This window comes from Drosophila virilis, chromosome 3 (assembly GCF_030788295.1).
Source record: "Drosophila virilis strain 15010-1051.87 chromosome 3, Dvir_AGI_RSII-ME, whole genome shotgun sequence".
Lineage (NCBI taxonomy): Eukaryota > Metazoa > Arthropoda > Insecta > Diptera > Drosophilidae > Drosophila > Drosophila virilis.
The window spans coordinates 5,744,251-5,765,798 of NC_091545.1; the positions used below are offsets into that span (position 1 = coordinate 5,744,251).

General features: G+C 41.3%; 6 protein-coding genes and 1 pseudogene across 10 annotated transcripts; 3 read left to right on the top strand and 4 right to left on the bottom strand.

Annotated features, from left to right (window-relative positions):
- Positions 1–15: 15 nt before the first annotated feature.
- Positions 16–1,271, top strand: LOC116650730 (serine protease 1-like; annotated as a pseudogene).
- Positions 1,049–1,880, bottom strand: LOC6624577 (serine protease 1-like). Its single transcript, XM_032435211.2, has one exon. The coding sequence runs from the start codon at positions 1,878–1,880 to the stop codon at positions 1,083–1,085; it is 798 nt and encodes a 265-aa protein (XP_032291102.1). The 3' UTR covers positions 1,049–1,082.
- Positions 1,881–3,236: 1,356 nt separating this feature from the next.
- LOC6624120 (uncharacterized) lies at positions 3,237–11,684 on the bottom strand. The gene is given in 8 exon segments (XM_002046495.4): positions 3,237–3,747; positions 3,750–4,053; positions 5,328–5,760; positions 7,137–7,183; positions 8,803–9,147; positions 9,643–10,206; positions 10,739–11,049; positions 11,111–11,684. Coding segments are annotated over 8 exon segments (3,057 nt in total). The 5' UTR covers positions 11,670–11,684; the 3' UTR covers positions 3,237–3,253.
- On the top strand, positions 4,623–6,193 carry tant (tantalus). Its single transcript, XM_002046493.4, has 2 exons — positions 4,623–4,821; positions 4,905–6,193. The coding sequence occupies exons 1-2, from the start codon at positions 4,751–4,753 to the stop codon at positions 5,728–5,730; spliced, it is 897 nt and encodes a 298-aa protein (XP_002046529.1). The 5' UTR covers positions 4,623–4,750; the 3' UTR covers positions 5,731–6,193.
- LOC6624542 (chymotrypsin BI) lies at positions 8,456–10,238 on the top strand. The gene is made up of 3 exons (XM_002046494.4): positions 8,456–9,288; positions 9,353–9,528; positions 9,584–10,238. Exons 1-3 carry the CDS (start codon positions 8,765–8,767, stop codon positions 10,204–10,206), a joined length of 1,323 nt encoding a protein of 440 aa, XP_002046530.1. The 5' UTR covers positions 8,456–8,764; the 3' UTR covers positions 10,207–10,238.
- A 921-nt stretch (positions 11,685–12,605) lies between the features above and the next one.
- Positions 12,606–13,770, bottom strand: LOC116650728 (brachyurin). The gene is made up of 2 exons (XM_032435208.2): positions 13,041–13,770; positions 12,606–12,981 (listed from the first exon to the last, which is right to left on the bottom strand). The coding sequence occupies exons 1-2, from the start codon at positions 13,597–13,599 to the stop codon at positions 12,668–12,670; spliced, it is 873 nt and encodes a 290-aa protein (XP_032291099.1). The 5' UTR covers positions 13,600–13,770; the 3' UTR covers positions 12,606–12,667.
- A 110-nt stretch (positions 13,771–13,880) lies between these two features.
- LOC138911012 (uncharacterized) lies at positions 13,881–21,062 on the bottom strand. Of its 5 annotated transcripts, XM_070207814.1 has the most exons (3): positions 20,159–21,062; positions 19,539–20,092; positions 15,697–19,461 (listed from the first exon to the last, which is right to left on the bottom strand). In XM_070207814.1, the coding sequence occupies exons 1-3, from the start codon at positions 20,789–20,791 to the stop codon at positions 19,356–19,358; spliced, it is 1,293 nt and encodes a 430-aa protein (XP_070063915.1). In that variant the 5' UTR covers positions 20,792–21,062; the 3' UTR covers positions 15,697–19,355. The 5 variants fall into 5 exon arrangements, with proteins under 5 accessions (XP_070063914.1, XP_070063913.1, XP_070063915.1 ...); XM_070207813.1 differs by lacking the exon at positions 15,697–19,461 and adding an exon at positions 13,881–15,465 and having other exon boundaries at positions 19,517–21,062; XM_070207812.1 differs by lacking the exon at positions 15,697–19,461 and adding an exon at positions 13,882–15,465 and having other exon boundaries at positions 19,539–21,062.
- Positions 21,063–21,548: the final 486 nt, after the last annotated feature.

Genomic DNA, 21,548 nt, shown 5'->3' on the forward strand with positions numbered 1-21,548 from the left:
ATAATATTTGCAAAACCCAGAGTAAACATTCGAGAATGAAGCTGTTCGTATTCCTGGCCTTGGCTGTTGCCGCAGCCACCGCTGTGCCAACCGGCATGAACAAACCCCTGAAGGTTATGGACATGCCAAAGCCATCCATTGAAGGACGCATAACCAATGGCTACCCAGCCTACGAGGGCAAGGTGCCCTACATTGTGGGCCTGAGCTTCGATGGCGGCTGGTGGTGCGGTGGTTCGATCATTGGAAACACCTGGGTCCTGACTGCCGGCCACTGCATCAATGATGGTTCTGGCGTGACCATCTACTACGGCGCCAGTTTCCGTCATGAGGCTCAGTACACGCACTGGGTCAGCGGAGGCGACCAGATCCGTCATCACGGCTACAATGATCAGCTGAACAATGATATTGCCCTGATCCGCACACCACATGTGGACTTCTGGAGTTTGGTCAACAAGGTTGAGCTGCCCAGCTACAACGACCGCTACAACAACTACAACGGCTGTTGCCTCCGGCTGGGGATATAACTCAAACGACAGTGGCATGCAGGGCTATCTGAACTGCGTGGATGTCCAGATCATCAGCAATGACGAGTGTCGCAACGTCTACGGCGGTGGCTATGTGATTGACAACACCATCTGCATCAACACATCCGGCGGCAAGTCCACCTGCAGCGGCGATTCTGGCGGCCCTCTGGTCACACACGAAGGTAACCGCATTGTCGGCATCACATCCTTCGGCCATTGGGAGGGCTGCACTGCCGGCCAACCTGCTGGCTTCACCCGTGTCACTGGCTACTTGGACTGGATTCGTGACAACACTGGTATCTCCTACTAAATGTAAATCGCGCAAATAAAATAAATTGAAGGCACAAACAATTTTTCGGGGGATTCTATTTGAAAAGATCATGCGGAGTCCTCATGGGGGTCACCCAAAATGTATCAACTGTGGCTCTAAGCTGGTAAATACATGGTTTCGCTATTAAAGGGGCGAGAGTAAGGCAACACAATTGGTTCTCGAACTTTAGAACACAAGCTAATCAAAATACATATTCTTGCTCATGGTAGTATCATTTATTAGAAAGTTTAGTAGTAAGCAACGCCAGAGTTGTCGCGAATCCAATCCAGCTGATTGGTGACACGAGTGAAGCCAGCTGGGGCGCCAGATTGGCAACCAGCACTGCTACCGAAAGAGGTAACACCCACCAGTCTGCCACCGTCATGGAGAACCAATGGGCCACCGGAATCACCCTGGCAGGTGGACTTGCCGTCGGGTGTGGCAACGCACAGAATACCATCGGGCTGGTGGCCATAGGTCTGAGAGCACTGGTTGTTGCTGATGATCTGCAGATCGACGCACTGCAGCCAGTCGGGCAGTGGGCTACCATCATAGGTACCACCCCAGCCGCAGGCAACAGCCCAGGAGCCATCGTACATGTTGTAGCGGTCGTTGAAGCTGGGCAGCTCCACCTTGTTGACCATGTGCCAGAAATCGACATGAGGAGTGTGGATCAGGGCGATGTCATTGCCGTTCTCATTGGGCCATCTGGGGTTCTGTCTGAACTCGCCGCTGCCAACGTGGTGGGTGAACTGGGCGTTGGTGCGCCAGGTGGCACCGTAGTAGATGGTTACAGAGCCGGCACCGTTGGTGCAGTGAGCAGCAGTCAGCACCCAGTCGTGAGCAATGATGGAACCACCGCACCACCATTGACCATTGAAGCTCAGGCCAACGGTGTAGGGCGCCTTGCCCTCGTAGGCTGGATAGCCGTTGGTGATACGTCCCTCGATCTTGGTCGACCTGGGAAAGTCCTTGGGATGTTCTTGTTCCAAGAACTCCGCAGAGACGGCGGATAGCGCCAAAGCAAACAGAATGAATACTTTCATGTTTTACGATGAACTCATTTGGATTCAATTGAGGCAAGAGCTTTTATAGGTAACTCAAACGTACGCGGATATGCCCACACTTATAAAAATGAATAGATAAGCCAATGACCATCGCAAAATATCTATTTCAACTTTCCAGCTTATCTTATATTTTGGCACCCACTCAATAAGCTACTTATCTATAAAGAAAAAGATTGTCTGACCAGCCAACAAATCGCGAAAGCCAATCAAGTAAAAGTTAAATTTTAAAATGAAAGTCCAACTGGTTTAATTAATTTTTACGAAATATGAATATTTTACCTATTAGGTGTGGAGTATTCATATGCAAGGCTATTTCGCAGAGCCAAAAAATCTAATTAATTTTAGTTGTACAATAAATACAACAGAATTCCATTTTGCAAAGCACATTGCATTAAAACACACTTTTGTTAAATCATTCCTACTTAAGGGAAATATCGGAAACATATTTTGTTTGAAATATAATAGGGCGCCACTTAAAAGCGCCATCTATTGGAAAGTAATTTATGTGCAAATGCAAGCCAAACAGTTAGCAGGCTATGTTAATAGCAGTTTTCTGGGTATGTTAATAGCATTAAATAAAAAGCTGAAAGGAATGCAAGCTGTCGGCCCATGTAAAGTTAACTGTTACAAAATTCAAATTATGTAATTTTTATATATTCTTGAGCTAACATAAAACAAATAGTTATTGATTCCTTAAAAATTAAGCATATCATTTGATTTGCTGAATATGATTTGAAAAAAATATCTATAGTATTTTGAAATAAGTAGAAAACTATAATTCCATCTTCAGAAAGGAGACAAGGAAGGTTTCCATAAAATATCCTTTATTGGTTCTATTGGTTCCAAATAAAAATCAATCCACTGATCTACCATGGTGCCAGTTTCCGTATCTGTATTGATCTTAGGTTGCTTCGGCTGCCAGTACCCCACAACTGAAGGCCGTAAGTCCAAATCGGTTTGATAATTGCATTGTAGACAAGGAGCTTCGACCGAGTACTCAGCTTGGACTTACTTCATCACCATGATGTTCCATCTCCCCTGCTATTCGTTGACTGTGTCCAATGGTCAATTGCATGAATTGAGAAACCTCTTCAAACAACGGATATGTGCTTGACAGCACCAACTGCATGAAGAAACGCTGATCAGGGGTGCTCATTGGGGATCATTGGGGATAACAGCTAGCTCGGAAACTTTGGAAGATATATATATGGTTTCGCTACTAAAGGAGCGATTTCCAGCAAGACGAAAATATTGTTGTTCGAAGTTTAGAAGTGATAACTAAATTGAAACTACGTCTTTTCCACCCTTATCAAAACACAATTTCTTGCTCGTTAAATCATTTATTAGAAAGTTTAATAGTAAGCAACGCCAGAGTTGTCGCGAATCCAATCCAGCTGATTGGTGACACGAGTGAAGCCAGCTGGGGCGCCAGATGTGCAACCAGCACTGCTACCGAAAGAGGTGACACCCACCAGTCTGCCACCGTCATGGAGAACCAATGGGCCGCCAGAATCACCACTGCAGGTGGACTTGCCGTCGGGTGTGGAAACACAGAGGATGCCATCAGGGAGACTTCCATAGCTCTGGGAGCACTGGCCATTGCTGATGATCTGCAGATCGACGCACTGGAGCCAGTCGGGTTGAGAACCACCATCGGAGGTAATGCCCCAGCCGCAGGCAACAGCCCAGGAGCCATCGTACATGTTGTAGCGGTCGTTGTAGCTGGGCAGCTCCACCTTGTTGACCATGCTCCAGAAATCGACATGAGGAGTGTGGATCAGGGCGATGTCATTGCCGTTCTCATTGGGCCATCTGGGGTTCTGTCTGAACTCGCCGCTGCCAACAGCCAGGTGGCACCGTAGTAGATTGTCACAGAGCTGGCACCGTTGGTGCAGTGAGCAGCAGTCAGCACCCAGTCGTGAGCAATGATGGAACCACCGCACCACCAGCCATTGAAGCTCAGGCCAACGGCGTAAGGTGCCTTGCCCTCGTAGGCTGGATAGCCATTGGTGATGCGTCCCTCGATCTTGGTCGAGCTGGGGGATGTTCTTGTTTCAAGAACTCCGCAGAGACGGCGGATAGCGCCAAAGCCAACAGAATGAATACTTTCATGTTTTACGATGAAGTCATACGGATTCAATTGAAGAGTGGTCTTTTATAGGAAACCCGCTTGTACCACAAACATATCCGGATATGGGCACACTTATAAACATGGAAAGATAAGCCAATGACCATTGCACAATCCCCATTTCAATTTTTTCAGCTTATCTTATATTTTGCCACTCACTCAATAAGCTATCTATAAAGAATAAGATTGTCTGACCAAAAGTAATCGCGAAACCAATCAAGTAAAAGTTAAATTTTAAAAGGGAAATTCCAACTTATTTAATTAATTTCTTTATACGCAATATTCATTTTAGTTTTTTAACTATTATGCAAAAGTATTCATTTAGTTGTTCAATTAGTGCAACAGAAAAGCATTTTACAAAGCACTTTGCACTAGAGTACATTTTAGTTAAATCTTTTCTAATGAATGGAACATTCAGCACAATATTTGGTTTGAAATTTAAATGGCGCCATTAAATAGCGCCATCTGTTGGAAACCAATGTATGTACACATTGAAAAAAAAGTATCGATAGTGTTCAAGTAATTGAATCTCAGCGCACTGTTAATAACAGCTCAGCTTAACAGAAGTGTATTGCGTTCCGGCTGTTATGTTAAGTAACATTTGCGCTTGGTATTTCGTTCTCTTCCTCTTTGACAACGAAAAAAAATTGTAAATAACAAAACAGAGCGATAAAAAAGCTGTATATATCTTAAAACACAACAGCATGTTACAAATTGAATAATGGAAAATATTGTGCACAAATTCGCGAAGATAAGTTTTCAGCCAAAAGAGGTTGTGTTAACAGAGAATCGGTAAGTCAGAGAAAACGACGAAAAAACCAGCGCAAGCAAAACTACAAAAAGCAAAAAAAAAAAAAAAAAAAAATACTTTTCAGCACTGCCCCATTCCACAGCGCCGCGAGCAAATTCTCCTGGAATCTGAAACCAATGGCGGCGGCGGCGGCGGCGGCGACAACGGCGACAGCGACGGAAACAACAAACGCATCCGATGCAATGCTAGATTCGGAAAGTGCTGACACCGATCAATCGGACGAAATAGATTCGCAGCAAAGCCGCGGCGAAGACAACGACGACAGCGATGCCCACAGCAGCAGCAGCAGCTATCGCAATGGTCGTCGCGGCGGCGTCGCCGCCCGCCGACGCATGCCCTCCCGCGCCTCCAAGGACAATTTCAATCGTGTATGCAGCGCCATAATGCGCACCGAGGTGAAAAAGAAGCGCAAGGAGCTGCAGACCAACGAACAGATGCTGCGCAGCATCGAGAAAATCTACACAAGCAAACGTATGAAGAAGTTTACGCCCGCCAATCTGGAAACGATATTCGAGGAGCCCAGCGATGAGAATGCAGCCGACGTGGAGGATGACAGCGAGGAGTGCGCCGCCATCACCAGCCAGGTGCGTTTGGTCAAGTTTGGTGCGCGCAAAATGCGTCGCGCCATCTCCTTCAACGATGGCCTCAACAAGAACAAGAATCTGATCAAGAAGCGACGCTTGAAGGTGAAGAAGACCTTTGGCAAGAGATTCGCTCTGAAAAAGATCTCAATGACCGAATTCCATGATCGTCTCAACAAGAGTCTCGACAGCGCCATGTTCGATGGCGACGAGGAGCCGCCCACCAGCGGCAGCATGGAGTTCAAGCCAGCCGTCAACGCATTCATGGATGACATGCAGCTGGTGCGGCACACGCCGGCATTCGAATAGCCGCACCAGCCCGAGTCAAGCTGGCCGAGACTGAAAAACGATTCGACAGGTGGAGTTGGAGTTGGAGGTGGAGCTGGAGCTGTTGACCACATGTCGCCCGCCCGTCGAATTGCACTGATACCAATTTAGCAAGTCTTACATAAGATTTTAAATCTAAGCTAGTTATAGGAAGTGGCCGTCGAGCGTGAAAATAATTTAATCATTTGGCGTCGAGTGCCACAAAACTTATTTATGCTCTTGTACTTTACTTTACTTTAAGCAAGAAGAAGAATGCGATGCTGATCAAGTCTCGCAGAATATTACCAAAACTGTAAATGTATCACATTTCACAAATTCACAATATTTGCAAACTAGGAACTGCGTAAATTATACTCACATTTTACACTGGCACAAAAGCAAAACAAATACATTTACATACATAAATAAAAAGCATTGAATACAAATAAAAAAAACACGCAGTTTATATTAAACTAATACTAATACTAAACAGTTGGTAAATAGTGCGATCGTGGTGCTAAATTGAATAACGGCAAATGCATTAGCAAGTGCAATAAAATAAAACAATCGGCTTATTATTATTATTAATAAATATGTATGCACACACACACACACACACTTACATACGTCCAGACAACATGCAAGAGCCGATAATCATAATTCGCGATTATGCATTAAATATCGACGCACAGCACGAAATTCAAACGAAGCAGAGAAACAAGACAAGAAAAGAAATATGTCTAATACGACATATCGACTCTTCTATGCTCTAACTTTTGTTAACTGTTAACTTCTAAGTGAAATTGTTTTGATTCAAAATTATCAGAGACGCACTTTTATGCAGTAGATTCTTATTGAATATCATGTAAAATTCAATTTCACTAACAATAATCAGATCATGCAGAATTATTCCGTTTTGTATTTTTTTCATTTAAGAAACGTTTATGTTAAACTAAAGTATTTTTTACTGCTCATTTAATTCACCGTATAGTCAACTATTTTGTTTCCCTATAACTTACACCTTTTAAATACAATTTTCATGTATATAAATCGTTTTTCTCTTACAAAAAGACTACTATACAACAATTAAAATGTTGTCTTAAATTAAGAATTTTTAGATTTCGAATATTTTCTCAAATGTTTTTTGTAGTATTTAAAGGAAAAAATCATTTCCTTAGTTTCAAGAATTTGTGAATTTTAGCATAATAATAATAATATAATAATATAGGGTTAATAAGTATAATGGTACACGCCACATTTGTAATTAAGTGGCAAATGGCATGCATAAACGATATGACTGCCCACTGTAAGAGTATAAAGTAAGTAAACAGCACAGCAAACAAACGGTAGCCGCAAAAAGGCGGACCAAAACGAGGGGTGCAAACATTTGCATAATCGACGCCACCAACCGCTGCTGCTGCTGCGGCTGTTGTTGTTGTTGCTGCAGGAGTTGGTGCTGATTGTTGATTGTTTTTGTAGCCTCATTACATTCGAACATATCACCAATCGCGAGACGATTTGATTTATTTGCTTCGCTAGGCAGGCAAAATGAGCCCCGCAGTAATTTCCTAAATCGACAAAAACAATGGCAGCAAACCAAGAAATACTTTCAACACCAAATTAAAGTTATTTCAACGAATTAATTTAATTATAAATATGTACATGCAACAAGTTAGCATGAGAAGTGGCGAGCACGGGTGTGGGTATTATTTTTTGATTTCCTGCTAGGAAAATTCTTCAGCTCGCCGCATGCAACGAATGCAGCAATGCCGTTAATTTGCCTACGACTGCACGGTGCCCTGGCAATAACCTTGGCAAATGGCAAAAAGAAGTAAAATAATAAGAAGAAGATGTTGCCGCACAGTGGTGCAGCACAGCGTCAAAAATGTAGGGCTTGCTGGTTCATTCGAATTGCAGCTAAATTAACCGTGCACTGCCCACTGTTTGGCTCGTAATATGCATGTAATCAGTGCTTGCGGTATGCACTGGTTAACGGGACAGTAACAGCGGCTGGCGGGGGCTAAACAATGCAAAAGACAAATGTATCGTGTAATGCTTTTTGTTTCACTTACCATTGCCGTCGACAATAGCAACAACTTCATATGTTTTTTTTCTGAATGAAAGCATTTTGCCGCATGCTGCGCATTACACAGCCTACAATAAACACTCACACGAACACACTCACACACGAAGACAGAAACTTATACACACGCGTGATGTAATAGCACCAAAGCAAGTAGAGGATAAGTAACTAGAGTTACAGTTATGTTGGCTTTATAAATTTAAATGGTAAAAACAACAACGGACCGCGAACCGACGACAACGCTATCCAAAATTTTGCTAGCACACGCACTACGCGAATAACGCACACACACTAAACGAAAACCGGCGCCAAAGGGCAGCATCATTTTGGGCGAATCAAAGGTCGAAAAGAAATGTGACAAGAGCGCAGGCGTAACAGAGAGGGGGAAGATCAAGTGAGAGCGTGAGAGCGATGAGAGCGAGTGGGTGGCAGAGAAGAGCGCAAAGAGAGCGCGCATGCAAATATGAAAGAGGCAAATTGCGAATCGAAATTAATGCAATTGGCGGCAACGTCGCTGTCGCTGTCGCTGTCGCTGTCGACAGCGACGTCAAATTAATGCAGCAGAAATAGACGAAATAATTAAAGTGGGCTTACAAGAAATTGTTGTAACAAAAGAGTTTATAAAAATGCTTGCAACATGCGCGCGCCGCCACAGTTGTAAGCGAGACGCTGACCGACACACCGAGAGTCCAAGTCCAACGAAAGTCAACAACAAAAACAACAACAACAACAAGAAGACGAAATTTACGCGCCCGCCGTGGCAGTCGTAACGGCTTTTCAAACCAAACGGGAAACGTAGATCGCTGCTGCAACGAGTTTAACTTAAAGAAGGAAGCAGTGTGTGTGTGTGTGTGTGTGCCTGCGTGTGCGTATGTGTGTGTGTGTTAATTAAGTTTCAATTAAAAATTAAATGCGTGTGCCAACAAGCAGCAGCAGCAAGAAAAAGCAACACAAATGTTTTTACAATCGGCAAGTGCTTCAATTATTGCCACATTGACAGCGCGCAGCCTGCTGCTGGCCTGCGTCGCTGCGCTGTCGCTGTCGCTGTCGCTGCTACATGTTGAGGCTCTGGACTGGCAACAGGTTAAGCCAATGTATTTAGTGTCCATGTATCCGGGCCCGTTAGGCATGGCCTTGTCCCAGACACCAACCGCCACCTCGCTGTCCGCCGAACTGGACGCGGAAATGAGCGCCAGCAACGACGAGAGCCGCATTAGCGACAGCGCTGCCGATGCCGACGCTGTCGCCGCAGAGCCTGAGCCATTGGTATTGAACCTGGAGACGACGCCACTGCTGGACAGCATGCTGCCGGAGGGTGCGATGGCCATGGATCGCATCTTTGGCGGCGATGTGGGCAATCCACATTGTTTTCCCTATCAGGTGGGCATGCTCCTGCAGCGTCCCAAGGGTCTATACTGGTGCGGTGGCTCCCTAATCTCCGATCAGCATGTGCTGACAGCCGCCCATTGCGTGGACATGTAGGCAGATCGTAAACAAAGGCCAAATTGAATTTCAAAACTAAACTCATATTTCCAAACATAGGGCCAAACGCGCCTTGGTCTTTCTGGGCGCCAATGAGATCAAGAACGCCAAGGAGTCGGGTCAGGTGCGTCTTATGGTGCCCAGCAGCAATTTTCACATCTATCCCACCTGGAATCCCAAGCGTCTGAAGGATGACATTGCGCTGGTACGACTGCCCCACGCGGTCAGTTTCAATGGTGAGTCGCGAGCCCAGCTAGCTCGATGGACAGCTCATTTCGCTGTCTCTTCCAGAACGCATCCATCCCATACAGTTGCCCAAGCGGCACTATGAGTATCGCAGCTTCAAGAACAAGCTGGGCATCGCCTCCGGCTGGGGCCGCTATGCCACGGGCGTTCATGCGATCAGCAATGTGCTGCGCTATGTGCAGCTCCAGATCATCGACGATCGCACCTGTAAGCGCAATTTTCCGCTGTCCTTTCGGGGCACAAACATCTGTACGAGCGGTCGGAACGCCCGATCCACCTGCAATGGCGACTCTGGCGGGCCGCTGGTGCTGCAGCGGCGTCACTCCAAGAAGCGCGTCCTGGTGGGCGTCACCTCGTTTGGCAGCATCTATGGCTGCGATCGTGGCTATCCTGCGGCCTTTACGAAGGTTGCCTCGTACCTGGACTGGATTAGCGATGAGACGGGCGTGCACTCGCACCAGGACACCACGGAGGCCATTTTCTTTGATCAGTATATCAAGAACTACGGCAAGGAGCATCAAAAGCGCAAACTGCGCACCGACCACCAGCCAGACGATGATGTGCCCGACGAACTGGACGTGCACCACTCGCTGTCCGGCGAGGATACGTCCGAGGCTGTCAGCCGACGGCCACATTCCAAATCCAAACACGACTTTTATTTCTTGTAGCTTCAACAAAATAAACTTTTACTTTAAGCTGAGCTATGTTTTGCTTATTTCCCTTGTATTATTTCCTGTTCGACTCAGCTTCCATCCGGTTGTCCACCATAGAGACGTCAGCGAATTCCATTTTTCTCAGCAGGAGACAGTTCGAACTCTTTGTTGGAGAGGCCGGAGAGGCTAGCGTGAGGTGGATGAGAAACAAATAAGCACAATTCACAAAATGGGATGTCAGGGATTGAAGGACTGCATCAGGAGCGGGCACTCAGAGGAACTCGTCCATCGATGGCTTCCTTCCATAAAATAGGACCCCGCCTTGCAGAGCACCTAGACTGAGGAACCTTAAGCGAACCTCAATACCGACAACAAAGCGATAAGTGCTGCAAACATGGCTAAGTTGTTGTTGCCAAAAAAAAAAGGTCGTAAATAAATTCGTATTAGGAATTCTTTTAATTAGTATCAAAGATTGCGACGAACGTATTTCAATTCCAAGTAGGATAATGCATTTAATGGATTTTTATTTTATGCTAAGCAACAATTAGACGCCGTTGTTAACCACGCCAGTGTGCTCCTCGATCCAGTCCAGATAGGAGGTGATGCGGGTGAAGACACCTGGCCAGCCAACCTCGCAGCCCAGAGCAATACCAAAGGAAGTGGCGCCAATCAGGGTGTTGCTGCCATCGGCAAGAACCAAAGGACCACCAGAGTCACCGTTGCAGGTGGAAGTGCCGCCGGTTGTTTTGATGCAGATGTTGGTGCTGGACACAGCACCGACGAACCAGGGAGAGCAGCCGGAGTTGCTCATGATGGGCACAGTAATGTACTGCAGAATGTCGTGGACGGCCGTCGCGGCTATAATAATACAAAATAATAATTAACTGATGGTCAATTGTGGTGCCCAGCCGGAACTTACAGTCGGAGATCTTGCCCCAGCCGGAGGCAATAGCCTGTTCGCCGGCGTAGGTGTTGTAGGTGTTGGACTTGACGGGCAGCTTGGCGGGCTGAATGAACTGGTTGAATTCAATGGCCTCGGGCAGCTTAATGACGGAAATATCATTGCTGAGCGTGGTGGCGTCCCAGTTCTCATGAACAGTCACGTACTTAGTCTCCACAAAGATGATCTGCTGGCCCTCCTCCTTCGCGTTGGTGCGATCCCAGGCGCCCAGATAGACATCCACACCGGTGGTCAGGCTGTCCGTGCAGTGAGCGGCGGTAACCACATAACGGTTGCTGATCAAGGTTCCACCGCACCAGGCAGCGCCTCCGGCCACGTACAGCAAGAGACCCGCCTGGTAGGGGAACTGATTGCGAGCAGCATCCTGACCGCTGGTAATACGTCCATCAGGCGCATTATGGCGACGGATCATGGGCAGCTTGGGCTCAATTTCCAGCGATTTAAGGGATTGCCAATCCACGGCATGGGCGCCAAGAATGGCGGCCAGGAGCAGCACCGATGCGCAAACGAATTTCATTTTGATTAGAACTGAAGCCAATTGGGCAGGTGGACACGCTTTTATAGCCGGAATGTTAAACGGGTCTACCATATATCTTGGGCAATCGCTTATCTCTAATCGGGCTCGTAAACACTTTTGATTTACGATTAAAAACTGATTGCTATTATTTCTAGCGCTAATCCATTGATTATTCCAGTCGGCGATAATAATAGCAGGGCGTGTGCTGCTCGATCGGTAGCAAGTCTTTGTCTGGAATTTGTCATGAATTTAAAGGTTTTTTGATAAGTTTATCAATTGGTTTGGGTCAAGAGCATATAAACTCAATTAGGGTAATAAGCAAATAATAGGCAATAGGATTTCCGCCAGTTCTTAACAGAGACTTGATCTCTGCTTGGGCAATTTTAACTTGGAAGGCAATGCCACGATCTGCTAGTCTTGACGACTTTCTGTGACTATGTTTTACACCGATGACCCCATCTTCCACTCGGTTGCCTACCCTAAGGACATCTGTGAAGATCCGTAGGGAATGAGAGACAGATGCAATCCCTTGTTGTAGTGGCTGGAGAGGATAGCGACCATTGAGGTTGCAGAGAAACTAATGTAGCCCATGTTCAGTATGGGGCGGAGGGAATGGATCAAGATACGTGGTATTGAGGCCCAAAGGAACACATACTGTCCAGTTGGATGCTGTAGGAACAGTATCTTTGACATGTGCACACTGGCTTTTCGGACTTCCTTCAATGAAATAAATGACAAGACAATGAGTTGCGGAGCTAGTCGACTCCTAAGCCTGGAAGCAGTCGACGATCCCAGAAGAGCAGAGGCGGTCCTGTGTATTGAAAACCGATCTATATAGCACAAGATCTGGGATTCCAACTTCAGACTTACAACTTCGTCTGTGTTTGCATTCCTTCAGCTGAAACTATGTACAAAGAAAATAACAGATATTTTTATGCTTTTGAATCAATATATTTCGACTGCTCTTCCGCAATCTTTTCTAAGGCAATATTTTACATTTATAAGCCCTTGTTAACCACACCGGTGTGCTCCTCGATCCAGTCCAGATAGGAGGTGATGCGGGTGAAGACACCTGGCCAGCCAACCTCGCAGCCCAGAGCAATTCCGTAGGAGGTGGCACCAATCAAGGTGTTGCTGCCATCGGCAAGAACCAAAGGACCACCAGAGTCACCGTTGCAGGTGGAAATGCCGCCGGTTGTCTTGATGCAGATGTTGGTGCTGGTCACAGAGCCGACGAACCAGGGAGAGCAGCCCGCGTTCCTCATGATGGGCACATAAATATATTGCAAGATGTTGGTGGCTCCTCTCTCGGCTGCGAAAAGAATCCATGATTAGTTGAGGTTCTTCAAAAGGGTTCCACTCGGAACTTACAGTCGGCGACCTTGCCCCAGCCGGAGGCAACAGCCTGCTCCCCAGCGTAGTTTTCGTAGTTGTCGGACTTGACGGGCAGCTTGGCGGGCTGAATGAACTGGTTGAATTCAATGGGCACGGGCAGCTTAATGATGGAAATGTCGTTCTTGAGGGTTTTGTTGTCCCACGCCTCATGAACAATCACGTACTTCTTCTCCACAAAGATGATCTGCTGGCCCTCCTCCTTCGCGTTGGTGCGATCCCAGGCGCCCAGATAGACATCCACACCAGAGGTCAGATTGTCCGTGCAGTGAGCGGCGGTAACCACATGTCGGGTGCTGATCAGGGTACCTCCGCACCAGGCAGCACCGTCGGGAGTGTAGAGCATGAGACCCGCCTGGTAGGGGAACTGATTGCGTGCAGCGGTTTCGCCTCTCGTAATACGTCCAGCGGGCGCATTATGACGACGGATCATGGGCACTTTGGGCTCAATGTCCAGCGATTTCAAGGACTGCCAGTCCACGGCATTGGTGCCGAGTACGGCGGATAGTAGTAGTACTGATGCACAAATGAACTTCATGGTGATTTCAACTGAAGCTTCTTGGCCAAGGCTTAAGTCTTTTATAGCTAAACGGGGTAAGCTTGCATCTTGGTCAATTCCTTATCTCTCTAATCAGCCACGTCTATACACCTGGGATTTTCCTCGGGAGCAAATTTAATCGGAACCGCTTTAGGGTTTTTTTTTTCGTAGGCTTATCATTTTCTTTGGGTCAAGAAAAAATGATCAGAGATATGGCTTAATGGTTTTTACCCAGGTTAAATAACTCGAACAATTAAATATTGGTTATCAAAATGTTAAAATTTATTTGACGACATGTTTGAATCTTTTCAAAGTGCTAAGTGCTTGAATATTTCACAATCGAACATGAATGGAAAATTTAATTAAATTAAATTAAATTGTTAATAATTAAATTAAGCCATATGCTAAGCATATTATTGTAAGTATCATATATTATAAATTGTGCATAGATCCATTTGAAATAAATATTCTATTAATTAACTATAGAGACATTATGATATTCATTATGAACATTCGCACATTCAGATGCACTCACTTCCTAGCACTTAAATGTAATGCACATTTAATTAAACCGTTTTTGCTGTTAACTCATTATAGCTCATATACACACACTCACATAACTATAATTATGCTGTAGTATAAAAAAAAAACAATAATAATAATAATAATAAGCAACTATGCAAGCCCAAGAATTAAAACGGAAATGATTTTATTGAAATAATATTTATTTGTTCATTTGAAGGTTGAATTAATCTAAGTACAGCGAAATGAAAGACAAAACTCTAGACGGCTGCGTTATGCTCTATGAAAAGGCAAAAGTTTGAGAATGATTTAATATTATTTAAATCTAGAAGGATTAAATAAAAATTTAAGAGACTAAAAAATATTTGATATACTTATATTCATGCTTGAGCTATTAAATGAATTAATTATTTATTAATTAAACCTAATCCTTATTTATACTATTTATTTTGATATTCCGTTTACACAATATTAATTCTTGGGTTCAACAATTATCTAATTGAATTCTTATATTTAATATAATATAATAATAATAAATATTCCATAATAATTATTAATAATTATCTACATTTATTCTTATCAATACAAATATTTGATATTTCTTGCTAATATTTCAATTTTTGGGATCAATAATTGTTGATAATTATTAAAACAATAAAACTACAAAAAACCCCTTTTGAAGCAAAATATTTTATAATAATACTTAATTACTAGTTAAAAAAAATATTTAATTAAAATAAATAATAATTTTCCTAAAAATGCGATACAGCCCAAAAAATATATTTAATTTGTATTTAATATGCTTGTAATAAATCAAACAAATATAATTATAAATAAATAAAAAGAAAAATGTGCAAGGAGCTGCGTACTTAAAAGCTCACGAACGCAAAATGGTTAATCATAAATTTAAGGGAAACCTTAAATAAATTCCACATTCAATATAAAAACAGCTGTTTTTTGGGGCTTAATTGCTGACATTTTTCCTGGACACGAATTAGCCGTCACATATTTAATCGATAATTAGCCGGATAATTACGAGATCTGGTGAAATAAAAGCGTATTATAAACTTTCTAAAAATGTTCAAAGCAAATATATCAAATGACACCTGCCCACAGACAAAACGCACATAACCAAATCAAATTAGCCAAACGATGTGATTTGTATCTCAATCTCGATATCAAGCACAAAATTCACAAATCAAACTCGATTCTATTCAAGTGCGGCGTGCTATGAACCCATTTGAGACCGAGACCGAGACGCAAGCAAAATGTTATTGTCCTTGGGCCGCGCCGCAAACGGTGCTAATTAAAACATTAATCGCGCGTAGAACTAGCGAATTGTAACTAAAAAAAAAACAAATATAAAATATATTAAAATAAAATAAAAATAAAAAAGCCTAACTAGAACTGGCTTTAACTGGATTTAGGCTGCGTTTAACAACTTTCGCACTTGTAATAAGAACGAAAAACAAGTAAGAGTGGGCTAGTCGGGAGTGCACGACTAGCAAATGCTCTGTAATCCAATCTATATCTATATCTATATTGTAATAGTATGATTTTCTTCGTTGATTTAACTTATGTTCGGGTTGCCTTTTTATTTTTAACAACACGTCTTCTTACTGCTAGTACTGTAGAGAGACTGCCTTCCACTTCTTCTCTGCAGCCGCTTTTCTTTATCGATATTTACTTATCGTACTGTTATAATTAACATAGATAGTGACACTATAATACCCTGGCTAGGGTTACCAATGATGCTCTTATCCTATTACAACTCGGCCATCCTGACAAAGAGAGCTCCCGATCTCTGTCTTTTATATGTGTATCTATCTTTATAACTAATGCTTATTGCCTATTTTCGCATCCAATGCTTAAAGTTTTGGCTATTCCAGATACCAACGTACGGGTTGCGAGATAATTGAAAGCCTTCTACATCCTTTAACAAGTATCTATCATTTTTTAAAATCTTTTCTATACTATAAGGCCCTTTATATCTTGGTATTAACTTTTTTGAAACTCCTGGTGTGCTATCAAAATTTTTTACCATGACATAGTCACCTATTTTATATTCTACTGATACTTTCTTCTTTTTATTAATCCGCTCTTCATTTCTGATTTGAGCTTCTTTTTGATATATTTCTCCACTCTTTCTTATATTTTCTAAATTTCTTTTATCACACGTGTTCACCTGTGTAAACTCTTCTAATTTTTCTTTTAATTCATCAACAACTTTTCCTTTCTGTTGTAATCCGAATAACATTTCGCTTGGAAATTTCTTTATGCTTTTGTGTTGTGTGTTGTTTATTGCATATTCAACATTTTCTATAATAACATCCCAATGTAAACCATTTTCTGGCTCCGCCATTTTTGCCATCATCGGACCCAAGTCTCTATTCAACCTTTCCACCTGACCATTTGCTTGCGGACAACCCGTTGCTATTTTAATATGCGTTACTCCCTCATTTTTTAAAAATTCATCAAACTCTTTTGCAGTAAAACAACTCCCTCTGTCCGATACAATGAACTTAGGTCTACTATACGCTCTGAAATAATCTTTTAATGCCTTAATCGCTTCTTTCGTACTTGTTGTCTTTGCTGTATATAGTCTAACAAATTTTGAAAATCCGTCAACCACCGCCAATATATATTTATTAGCCCTTCCTGCATTAATTGGTCCATAATGGTCTATATGGATCATCTCCCACGGTTTGTTTCCTTTCGGTATGCTATGTAATAGTCCTTCACTCTTACCCGTCTTGGGGGCGAAGGCAATGCATTTTAAACAATTCCCTATATGCTTTATTGCTTTTTCCTTAATATATGGGAACCAGTAACTCTTTCCAATGGCATCGATCATCTTATTTCTCCCAGCATGTCCCAACTCATCATGATATTTGTAAAGTACATGTTCTTCCATATCCTTTGGTACATAAAAAACTAATCTGCCATCATTTGTTTTTCTGTAAATGACCCCATTTCTCATTTCGAATAGCTTGTGCTCTTCTTTTTCTAACATCTTTCTAATATCTACCAGTTTGTCATCTTTGCTTTGGCAAATAACTAAATTGTCCTCAAAACTATTGGATTCAATAACTAAAATGTCCTCATAACATCTGCTTAACGCATCCACATGTTGCATTTGCTTGCCCGATCTATGCACTAACTCAAAATCGTAATTTTGTAGTTCTAACGCCCATCTAGCAATTCTCGGATTTAAATCTATTTTGTTAAGCGTTAAAGTTAAAGAGTTGCAATCTGTCATTATTTTAAATCGTTTTCCCTGCAGATATATACGAAATCTGCGTAATGCGTAAATGATGGCTAGCGTTTCTAACTCAAAACTATGATATTTAGACTCTACTTCGGTTGTTCTTTTAGAAAAATAAAAAATCGGGTGTAATTTCCTATCTTCTTTTTTTTGAAATAAAACAGCCCCAAATCCCACTGCGCTGGCATCACAATGTAGTTCTATTTCTTCTTTGTAATTATATATTGATAGTACTGGCGCCTCTAACAATTTATCTTTTAACATATTAAAACACTTAAACTCCTCTTCTCCAAACTTGAATTTCTTATCTTTTTTCAATAAATCATATAAGGGTTTAGCTAATATAGAAAAGTTTAAAATGAACCTCCTGAAGTAGGAGCATAACCCTAGGAAACTTTGTACTCCCTGAATTTTGTTTGGTATTGGAAAGGATTTAACCGCTTCTAACCCTTTTTCATCAGCCCTAACGCCTTTACTATCCACCACAAATCCTAAATATTTAACGCTGCTTTTAAAAAATTCACACTTATCTAATTTCAACTCTAATTTGTTTTGCACCAGTCTTATAAACACTTCCTTTAAGGTCTCCATGTGTTCCTTTATGTTTGTACTTGCTATCATAATATCATCCATGTAAACAATTACCTTATTATCTTTTATCATATCACAAAATATGTTATTAACAAATCTTTGAAATACATGTGGCGCAGTTTTTAAACCCATGGGCATCCTAAGAAATTCATATTGTCCTAAAGGGGTAACAAATGAAGTGTATTTAATAGATTGCTCATTAACAAAAACATGAAAATACCCGTTTTTTAGATCCAACTTTGAAAATACTGTTTTTCCGCATAGTCTGTCTAATAAATCGTCGATCAATGGTAGCGGGTAGTTGTCTCTACATATAATTTTGTTCAGTCTTCTAAAATCAATACATAACCTCATGTCTCCAGTTTTTTTCTTCACTAGTACTATAGGTGATGCATACTCTGAACAACTTGGCCTAATGATTCCATCTTTTAAATAGTCGTCTAATAATTCTTGCAACTTTTCTTTTTCCATATAAGATAACCGCCTAGGTGTACAATTAAATACTTTGTCGTTTTCTAATCTTATGCTTAACTCATGTCTTAATTTTGGCTGATTTGGCCTTTTCGCTTTTACATAAGTATTTTCAAATAAATTTTCAAATTCACACTTTGTGCTGTAATCAATATCTTCACTTAAAATATATATATTTTCTCTTTTGTTAGAATCTTCCCAACTTATTGTTAAGATATCCTTCTCAAAATTCTCTTCTAACACTCCCATGATTTCGCTATTCACTGGCGCTTCATTAACATGATTATTAATTTTAACTGCACTGTTTCCTATATCTTCTATAATCACTTTTTCAATCCCGGTTTGATTATAGATAATTTCATCACTAACAACTTCTTCACTATCAGGTTCGAGCTTAAGCTCTCCATAACTAACTATCTCATCACTAACAGTTTCGATCCCAATCACTTCATTTCTAACTATTTCACCACTAATTATTTTATTTCTAACTATCTCATCACTACCAACTTTATCACCAAGCGTTTCCGGACTAACAATTTTCTCACTAACTAATTCATCACTACCAGTTTCATTACTGACTATTTCCTTATTAACGATTTTATCATTTAACAATATAGTTTCATTTTGCTCGTGTTTGATATCTTCATCGTCCACTTTTTTTTGTTTTTCTTTGTAGCTTGTAGCTATGATATCATTTTTACCATTATTCTGGTGATCAACTTTATGCCCGTTCACAATTTTTAATGTTCTTAAATCAATATTTAAACCAAAAGAATCCATAAAATCTCTACCAAGCACAGCGTCATACCTCATAGACTCATTTGCCACAATTATAACATTAAAATAAACATTTATTAACTTTTTCTTCATAAAACATAAAATTTTTCCAAAATTTTTCAATTTACTTTCATTTAAACCTACATACGAATTTGCATCTGGCATACGCTTTACTTTTAATGGCACAAACTTTTCCTTTAAAAATGAAATAGGGCTGCCAGAGTCTATAAGGCATTCTGCAATTATTGATTTGTTAAATGAGTTACTAAAATGAATTCTTAAGTATCTTACATATTTGTTTTCCATATCATACTTTTTATTTGGACATCCTGCTATTAAATGATCCTTTGAGCCGCACGCATAGCAAGATCCTGCCTCCCGTTTGGGCTTTAAACAATCTTTGGCCCAATGGCCCTTAACATTGCAATTGTAGCAACGTTGTTGTTTGTCCGCCTGTGCTTCCTGTGCAGTTTGTTTCACTACATGGTTTCGTACCCGTTTAATTGGCAACTTTATAGCTGCAAACGCACGTAAAATTTGAGCCGGATTGGTAAAGCAATGCATACTAGCTTGAGTGCGCAAGTTTTCGCAAGGTATGCCTCGAATAATACCCTCCATTAACTCCTCTACATCAATGTTGATGTCCTGTGCCAATATGCTTTTTTCGCTAAAATATGTGGCGAACACCTCATCTGGTTTCCAAACCCGATCCTCGAACTTCTGTCGTAGTTCCGACTTCGAAAATCCTCCCCCGAAGGCCAAAACCAATTGATTTAGCATCTCGTCAATCGGAGCAATGATGCGCATAGGGTCTGCATGCAACCACTTCAAAGCACCGCCTTTCAATTTGCTTATACAAAGCAAGTGCTGTTGCATATCATTTAGTCTGTAGATCTTGGCCACATTGAAGAATTGCATTACCCATTTACGCACCTCACTTTCTCCAGTAAATTCTAATAAAATTTCCTTGGCTAACATCATCGCTCCAGTTTGGATGCAATTATTTAAGTTGCCTCCGACAGCGTTGCCACTTTCGTCGATCCTTCCAGCTGCCCCAGCGTTGCCCGCTGCACCAGCGTGATCAGCTGCACCAGCGTTGCCATCCGTTCCAGTGTAATCAGCTGCACCAGCGTTGCCATCCGTCGACCGTGGTCTTTCTTCAGTGTGACCATCCTCTAGCTGCAATAAATCGCCGACTTCACTTTCTTGCTCTCCCCCGTCGCTCCCGCCGATGTGCGAGTTGCGGTTCACCGTTACTTGAAATTCTTCTAGGAATTTTCGAGACGCTTCAATTTCGAGACGCATCAATTTCAGCATCTCGGCGCCATTTGCTATTTCGTCACGCTGTTGTTGCATTATGTTTTGCAACTCATTTTGAGCCTCAATTGTCTGTTCCTTGTTACGTTGAACTTCAAGTTCCTTTGCAGCATCGTCTCGGATATCCACTGGTACCTTATTTAATCTCGCCATCAGCTCAGTTTTGGTACCCTCTGTTGGCAAATTTAGTAATGCCAACCAACTTTTCAATGTCGCTATTGACACGTCATTTATATTTATATTTTCCATTTTGTTGTGTTTTTTTTTTTTTCTGAGTCAATCCCACTTCTGATATTGTAATAGTATGATTTTCTTCGTTGATTTAACTTATGTTCGGGTTGCCTTTTTATTTTTAACAACACGTCTTCTTACTGCTAGTACTGTAGAGAGACTGCCTTCCACTTCTTCTCTGCAGCCGCTTTTCTTTATCGATATTTACTTATCGTACTGTTATAATTAACATAGATAGTGACACTATAATACCCTGGCTAGGGTTACCAATGATGCTCTTATCCTATTACAATATCTATATCTATATCTATATCTATATCTATATCTATATCTATATCTATATCTATATCTATATCTATATCTATATCTATATCTATATCTATATCTATATCTATATCTATATCTATATCTATATCTATATCTATATCTATATCTATATCTATATCTATATCTATATCTATATCTATATCTATATCTATATCTATATCTATATCTATATCTATATCTATATCTATATCTATATCTATATCTATATCTATATCTATATCTATATCTATATCTATATCTATATCTATATCTATATCTATATCTATATCTATATCTATATCTATATCTATATCTATATCTATATCTATATCTATATCTATATCTATATATATCTATATCTATATCTATATCTATATCTATATCTATATCTATATCTATATCTATATCTATATCTATATCTATATCTATATCTATATCTATATCTATATCTATATCTATATCTATATCT